The following is an 8,542-nucleotide window of genomic DNA, read 5'->3' as shown; positions in this document are numbered from 1 at the left end:
TGCAGCCGCCGGCGGGGAGAGGTAGGAGCAGGCTTCCCTCGGGGCGCGGCGGATCCATGTTTGCGGGTGCCCGAGGGTGACGCACTTGGGTGGAGCCGAGCGACCGCCCTCAGAGGCGGCTCGGGACACCCGGTCAGGTTTCGGAGCAGCGAGCCGGGGCCTCTGGCTCCCGGTTCCAGGCAGCAGGCACCTGAAAATCAGGATGGGGCGACCAGTTCGGGGCATCTCGTCCGAGTTCTGTAACCACGAATCGTAACGTGTACCAAAACAAGGAACTACGAGCGTAACGCACCGCACACTTCACACAGAACCCGGGAGCAGAAAAAAGTAACTGTCCTTTGGGCCTCTCACCCCGAAGAAAAACTTGAACAAGGTCTTTTCAGCTGTAAAGTTGCCCCACGTGAGGCCTGTCCTCCGGCTTAAAAAAAAAATTAGTGCTAGAGGCTTAATTTTTGTGGAATTGTGTAACAGGGTGATGCAAACCATGACTGCCCTCAGCATCCAGCTGATGCAGAACTGGGTTTGCACATATTGGAGCTTTACTTCAAAAGGAAAAACAACCTGGTGTAAGTCAGACTTGATTTTACCAACAGGAGAGTGTATTCGCACGTCGGCTGGAAATTTCCACGCTTCCCTGTCTCAGCTTTGATAATTAATTTCAGAGAAGTCAAATGATACGTAGGTGGGCAAAGCATACACAAGAGTAAACTGCTGCTGGTTAGTTTATGTCTAGTGCAGAGGAGCTTTGAATCTTGAATGCTTACCAACATGCTGCAGCTTTCCCAAGAAAAACCGTAGGTTTTGTCTGGTTTATTAAAAGTGAAAAGAGCTGATGTGTCTGCCCCTCCAGCTGGAGAAGCCCAAGTCTAGAACTGCTGTGAGGAAATGGCAGAGAACAAGGCACACATTTATGAATGCAGCAGAATTTGATGAAAACTTACATTTTGCTTCTATATGGAGAAAAAAAAAAGGTAAATTCGCTAGTCTTTTTCCTTTTCATATTTACATTCTAAGCAGCAATACAGATAAACTAACACATTACACTTGCATCTTACTGTGACCAGTCATCTCTAAAACATTGAATGCCATGAGGTTAAATTGAAAATATAGACAATTATTAGTGTATTGCAAAGATTGTTGCTAAGTTAAATACATACAGCTGCTGTTAATGTCTATACACTTTCCCCCATCTATGGTGTGTAATTTCAACATCACCTATAGCAAAACTGGGTTGTTAACTAAGTTCCATCTCATATACACAAACACATTCCTGAAGGATCCAAGTTGGACAGACTGTTATTTTCATCTTGTCAGATAATGCAGCGCTCACAGGATGGATGAAAGAGAATTATACATTTTCAGAAAGCGTATGATTCCCCCTAGGACTGCTGTAACCATGGTAACACATATAGATAGCAGGCCTGATTTCAACCCATGTTTTATTGTTCCAGCAGTAAACAATTAGATTCTATAAATAACCACCCTAGCCATCGGAATAAAATACTGGCCTTTGCTTCCTCATTTAAAAAAAAAAAAAAACCAAACCACATCAGGCTGTATATTGCTACAGTTAAATAGAACTATGTGGGATGTCTTGTAAGCCACATAGCCAGTGAGGGAGAGTATTAGGTTTTTCATGAATACAAAATAAATATCAATGTGCTCAACAGAACTCAATCTCAAAATTGGGAATAAAAAAGGCACCCCCATCAACTTTTCACGTGTTTTATTTAGGTGAACATACACATGGTCCACATACTCAATGAAAATAGTCATAAAATAATTTAAGAACTTATGTTGAAAGTTATTAGCAGCACCATCAGTATTGGACTAGCAGAAAATTCGTGCCTCCGGAGGGCATACATTTACGCCTGGATAGAAATGCCATCATTTATAACAGGGGATGGGAATGGCTTCATAGGATGCTTTTGGGAGTTGGAATTTTAAAACACACACTTTTTTGCTAAATACTTTGACGATTAATGTTACCAAAAATGCAACTAAATAAGATACTGCATAGTATTTTAATTAACATAAAGAAATCGACATTGAGCTGTGTAAAAGCAAGACTCAACATCTCTGCTTCCACGTACATTTTATTTCTGAGAAATCTAAAATTTAAAACCAAAATATAGACCTAGTGTATTCTCTAAAAGACACACTTTAGGTGGAACGTATAGTACTACGAAAATACATATCTTCCATTCTGTTTAATAATTTACTTTAGTTAAAAAGTTGTGAAATTCTCATCACAAGAAGCGTATACAAATTCATGACTTTAGTAAATTAACAAAAAGGATTTTTTTTTTTTTATTTTAAACAAGGTTTAGCCCCGCTGTAACAATTATACAAGGAAGAAAAGAGACTACATTTATATGAAGGAATACAAATTTACACACATTTTACAGTGACTTATACCCTACACATCTACAAAATTCACAGTTATAATACAAGCAAGTACAAGGCTGGGATAAAGCTGTTTTGATACCAAAAAAAGTTTCTACTTTAAAAAAAGATAAACAGGAAGAGTTTCAAACTTCTGCACCAACTTTTAAATTCTAATCAGAACAAAATACACTTCCTTACACAAATGCCCTTCAGCAAACACAGACTGCTTTCCTGGGCGGGTGGAAGAGGGAATTGCTGAGCTTCTTCTGGCCCCGCAGGCTGCGGCGCATGGTCAGCTTGTTTGAGTTTTTGCGCTGGGGAGTTGTGGACATGCCTTCTGGTTGGACACTAATGTTTCGACTCAGGCCACGTCTTGGCTTCTTCATAGCTGGGCCAGAATTGGATTCTTCCAATGTCCTTTTAAAGTTTGCTGTGGGTGTCCTCTCTGCATCTTGGGCTTTTGTTTGGCCATTAGGAGACACCTTGAAGCCTTTTTGGTCCGTGCCTGAATTTGCGGAGTTGGAAGGGGAGAGACTGACTGACAAACCATTACTGTAGGATTCGTGTATCCTCAAAGCCAACGCTTTGCTGCACTTCTCCTCCTGCGGGCCTGAATCCTTCGGGGTCGCTCCTGATGAAGGTGAATTGCTTTTGGCAATCTCGTTTGGCAGCTCTAAATATTTTTCTGAGATCATGTTGCTATGCGTGAGGGGAGGAATAGGCTCAGAAGCATTCAGTCGTGGCCATGGATCATCTTCTAAAAGCTGAGGGAAAAACAAAACAAAATATTTAAGCATCATTATTTCACTCAGATTATCCTTGAGGGTGGAGACAGTGTGTGACAAGTTCTCTAAACCTTATCTGAGAGGGAAGAATCCCACTCCAAGAGAGAGTTATCTTTTCTCCAAGTTGAGAAGGAAACAAGATTCAAACTGCGGATCTGAATTTGCTACTTTATGCACAGCAGCTTCACGAAAGCATTTATTTCAGTCATCCAATTTGCAAGTGTCCCATAACAGCAGACACATCACCCTTTCATTCAGAGGCTGATTGGCCTTTCTCAGGCCACGTACCTTCCTCCTCCTCCTGTCAAATGCTGTGGAATCTGCATGCATCTGTTAATTTAGGAAGCCCTGCAGAAAGCAGTGCCTGCAACCTCCGGCCTGTGATTTTCATCAGTAGCATTTTCCAACATGCAGACGCGACTTCCCTCCTTCAGACACTGTGATATAAGCACCTCTACCGCCTTCCAAAGATTTTAAACATCATCAGGTGGCCAAGCACTATGAGGGCAAACAGCAGAAAGACTCTTCTAACCTTTGTTACGTTCAGAATTCTTAGTTCCTGCAGAACCAGATTATCAGGGAGATGGACACTCTTCATTGTAGGTGTCCTGGCTGCTCACAGAAACATGGAGCATTGCACAACTCCACTCTAAAAATAGGAGTTACTGTTTGCTATGCAAATAATGCATTTTACTGCCTAGTTTCATGCTCTGCAACTTGGAAAGAAAGCAGCTGCATTCCTGATGGCACATCCGTCCGCTCTCTGGGAAGCACAGTCATTCTGTCTGTGGAAAAGCAGCTGCTCAGAGTGACATCCTAAGGAGCCTCTGAACTCGAACCCTACCTTCAGCTCCTCCCCTCCTCTGCAGCCTTTGGTGAGTGGTTTTGCCTCGTTCTCAGTTTTACCAACAGGAAAATGAGGACAATAGTTGCTTGCACTAGCCACGGGGGGAATTAAGAAAATTAGTATTTATGCAGTGCCCTGAAGATATGAATTATGACCTTATTAAAGATTTAATTGTGAAGAAATCCCTAGTTACGCAGCAAGTCCTTCAAAAGTAAATTTCAAGGCCACTTTACATACCATCAATGTGAGGCAAACGACAATAACTATTTTAAGCAAATAACATGCTGAAAACTCAAATGCACACACAGCTGAATCAGAGTAAGTCAATGTAATATCAGATGAATAAATAGATGCTTTTGAAGTCACAACCCAAAACAACTTCAGTTCACCTTCAAGAAGAGATCCACCACTGCTCAGCACTTCTGAGAAATCTAATACTAAGGCTTAATAAAATGCATTCCAAAAGAGAAAATAATCAGAGTTCCTTCAGGCTTCTAGATTTGGTTTTCCACTCCCCTCTACTCCCCAGTTGCCTCCCATGTGTAGATAAAACAAGCTAGATAATACTCTTTTACTACATACAGCAACACAAGAGGGAAGACCTTTACGGATGTTATTTTAGAGGTTATTCTTCGACTCAGTTCTTGCAGAACCCACAGAAAGCTCAGTGACACACACGGAGCAGCTCTGGCAAGATTACTTAATCTGCTCAATTTAAATTTTGAAATTGCGTCTCTCACCACGACTTAGGTTTTGTGTTTTCATTGCACAAGATGCTTAATGCTGTGGTTCTTATTGCCAACATCTTTTGTTTGGCAGGAGTAGCTGAGATCAGGTAAGGCTTTGGGAAGCCAAATGAAGTCAGAGATGGATTGCTGAACAGTGATGTAACAAAACAAGAAAAATAAATGAATCACCAATTTCATTTCTCAGCAATCTAATCAATCAAATATCATCACTGGCCTCAGGAATACTTGAATTAAGCTGCTATTTGTAATTGTTGACAGAAGGATATGCAATGAAGAAATACTTCTGTTTAATAAAAAAACCTGGCTTTGGTCTCCATCTCTTTCCAAATCAGTAGTTTTGGAAGGTAGCAGCTGTTGGGAGTCAAGGCCCTCCGTGCTGCTTTCAGTTCTGAGAACACCAACAAGTAGCCTTTCCACTGCCACCTCTTGGCTGGGCCGACCTAATTACTCACCAACCTAAAAATTAGATCATATATTTACCTGCAGCTTATGTATCAAGGTGTTTATGTACCATTTTGCAGATGGATATTGTCATCTATTGCCACACTTTGTGCAATCAACAAAGTGGGGCTCTCCCTCCCGCAAGGCTGACAGTATCTCTAGGATCACAAAGGATCATGAAATAAGGGCATTTTCCTGAAGTTCTCACAAGTTATCACCATCAGAAAAAAACTGCAAAAACGCCTCTTCTGAAACAGTTGTGTGGTTGTACTTCCTAAGAAAACTGGCACCTTGCAATAAAGCTGCCACTTCATGTCTGAGGCAGGGCACAGAAACCACATATTTGACCATTTTTGGTGAGAGTGCCAAATGCCTCAATTATGTTTCACATCAGTTTGATTTTAAAGAAAACATTGAGCCAACAAGAACTCCTGCACGCACTGAAATTTATCCAGAAGGCTCCCATGAATCAGTCTGCTCTATAAATTAAAAGCCTACAGTCCAAGCATTTCATAACCAAAGTTTATGCAAATATGGTTTTCTTTCCATTGTGGCTCTTATCTAACTGATAAAGCTCTTTGTTCTATGAAAGAGATAACATTACTCAGGATGGTGTAGTTACCAAATACATTTACAAGTAACTACATGAAGTTTTTGTTTTGCAAACACCCATACACGGAGACATAACCGCTAAGACATCTCATTTGTTATGATCTGCCTGGAGACATTTGCTTTTTTCTGAAGTATTTCAGAATGATTCTGACAGTACAGTGGGCTTTTTTTGTCTCTTTTCCTTTCAACTTCCTTCTCACACTTCTGATATTTACAGGTACTCTGTGAGGACAGTTAGATGCTTGTTTTAAAGCAGAAACCTGTATTACACTCTTTTATGTCCATAATCACTATTATGACTTTTTATAAAAACAAGTACAGAGAAAATAGGATCTATGTCTTTAAACTGGTGACACTGGTTCTGTTTTAATCCAAGAGGATGAAAACTTCTGCATTACAATAGAACTAATTTATACATGTATTATCAATGCAGACCTGCAGCCAGTCAAAATTTTCTTCTGGCTTTTGAACATTAAGCAAAAAAATAAAACAAGGCCTTATCTACACAGCAAACACCAGAACTGCTAGTTGTCTGAAGTTTTGATCTCTTCACTCTTTGCTGCAATTTATCTAGATTCACACATCACAGTTCACTGCATCTACTTAGATTGGGGGGGGGGGGAAATCTGAAGGGGAAAAAAAAAAAGGTCACGAAGTCCTTATCCAAAAATGCTACTTCCTGGATATTCTGCAGCTGACGTAGCTCAGCGTTTATGCAATGAGTACTGATAATAGATCACACACAAAACATACGGTACCATTTTAAAGTCTAGGAGTATTTAGAATTCAAATAATTTTTCTCCACTCAAAATTTCGCTTGATTTTAAGCTCTTTTCATGTATTTTGCTACACTGGATGGAAATGAAAGAGTCAAAGTTTGAGCTTGCCGTTTCATTAGCAGCTTGTTTCTACCAGGGGAACGTTAAGGACTCCCTTTCTAATTTTTACATTCGTTTTACTTTGCCCAAAGGACGGTTATCCAAAGGTACTGCAGAACATCAAAGGATAGTTACTTAAATCAGGAGCAGCTGGTAATTACTGAAACAAACATTCGCTCATAACTACACTCCAGTTCTTAGAGGCAAAAACAAAAAAACACTTCTGAAGAGCTCTGCTTTATGGTATGGTTAAATCTTCTAACCTGAACACAGGCCTTCTATTAGAACATCTTTTCTAACATAGAGTATTGAATCAACTAGAGGAAAATAGTAAGGTCTCCCAGTCCATAAAGAAAACATTCTTTACAACATGTATTTGAATATATTAACCCATGGGTTACCTTAAAAAAAAAAAAACACCAAAAAAAAACAACAAACCACCACACAGCACCACAACCAAAGAAAACCAAACCCTAATATTAAGGACACATCCTTAATCAGTCTGCAATTCATCAGCTGTGCAACCTATACAAGGACAGGGCAAGGCAGGAAAAGAAACTGTAGCCCAACCTTATTCTCTAAGGGGATGTGTTGGGTTTTTTCTTTTTTAAACCTCTGATCCCCACAGTCCGATTCCTCTCTTTCAACAGCCTGTTTCTGATTTGGGGGATCTTGGAAAACTTAAGAAACAGTGCATTTAAAGTTGTGCAAACGACATGCATGAAGTTACAGTGATCATTTCTTCCACCTTAAGGAGGTCAACAACTACTAGTAAAGGATGGGAATTTTGTACAAGTTAGAAAACCAGTGTATCCCTAAATTCAGCAAGTCTGAGAAGTTCATACTTTAATACTCTGCCTCTGGTGTTCCAAAGTTTAAGAAACATTGTTAAAAGTTCATCTATTTCCCCAGAGCTTCGTACATGGAAGTGTTGAGGATCTGGCTGGGTAATTGCTGTCAAGTTACTGTCCCACAACTGAAATACATTACCTGGCCATACATACTGCCTAGTCCACTGCAGTTAAAAATAAATAAATTACCAAAGCAACATTAAATAGGGGTTTAATTAACAGACCAGTGATTTCTAAAAGTATTACTCCAAACTCTGGCAATGGTCTGACTACAGCATTGCCCCAATCTTACACATCACCATAAACTGTATAAAAAGAAATTACTATAGGGAAAGTAAAGGGAGATTGCTACGTATTTAGTGGGCTCCACAAAAATGGAACACTTTAAACACTTGGGAAAAAAAAAAGTTACCTTGACGGGTGGGGTACAGCAGCGGGAGGGTGTCATGACATTCACATCAGGGCTGCTATAGCAGGGACTCTCCTCCAAGTTGAGATACAATTCTTCTTCATTTTCTAAGTTGCTTTTGCCATCCTGCAGCGGCGAGATGCAGATGACGATGGCACTAGTGTTGTCTGCACGAAGCATGCGCTGCCTCCACCGGCCCAGTGCTCTGTTCACTAGCATTTTGGCACAAGACTGTCGGTGCTCTCCCTTTGTGTTACAAGAAAGGGGCAGAGAAAACAATCAGACCCACTTAACTTATCAAACGAAGACGGAGAATTTATGTGGCACAGCCTGAGATACATATTCCTATACACTGCGTGTTAAAGTAGCTTGAGTCAGAAACACAAGAGGAAATATTCATTGAAATGCATCTTTCTTCTTAGTGAAATTTAACTCTGAAATCAGTTTACAGTAAAATCCACATGTATATGAGTGCTTTTAACCATAAAATTGAGGCAGTGACTTGCATAAATAGCCTGGCTGTAACACATCCTACAAGTCTTTCCAGAAGTCTCTCAAAGGGTTTACAGACTATTTACTATC

At 40.2% G+C, this 8,542-nt stretch overlaps 1 protein-coding gene across 4 annotated transcripts in view; it reads right to left on the bottom strand.

Moving 5' to 3' along the window:
• Window positions 1-1,709: 1,709 nt before the first annotated feature.
• PPM1D (protein phosphatase, Mg2+/Mn2+ dependent 1D) overlaps window positions 1,710-8,542 on the bottom strand; it is a 34,401-nt gene continuing 27,568 nt past the window's right edge. For all 4 annotated transcript variants that reach the window (XM_026861662.1, XM_026861663.1, XM_026861661.1 and 1 more), the window contains 2 exons: window positions 7,964-8,206; window positions 1,710-3,152 (listed from right to left, as the gene is read on the bottom strand). In XM_026861662.1, the coding sequence (XP_026717463.1) occupies window positions 2,598-3,152; window positions 7,964-8,206 (798 nt within the window). In that variant the 3' untranslated portion in view covers window positions 1,710-2,597. The remainder of the gene's footprint in view (window positions 3,153-7,963; window positions 8,207-8,542) is intronic.

Source organism: Athene cunicularia (genome assembly GCF_003259725.1).
Source record: "Athene cunicularia isolate RWA chromosome 19 unlocalized genomic scaffold, athCun1 chr19_part1, whole genome shotgun sequence".
NCBI classification, from domain to species: Eukaryota; Metazoa; Chordata; class Aves; order Strigiformes; family Strigidae; genus Athene; species Athene cunicularia.
Note: the sequence above shows the minus strand (reverse complement) of the source record. Positions and strands in the feature narration are given on the sequence as shown.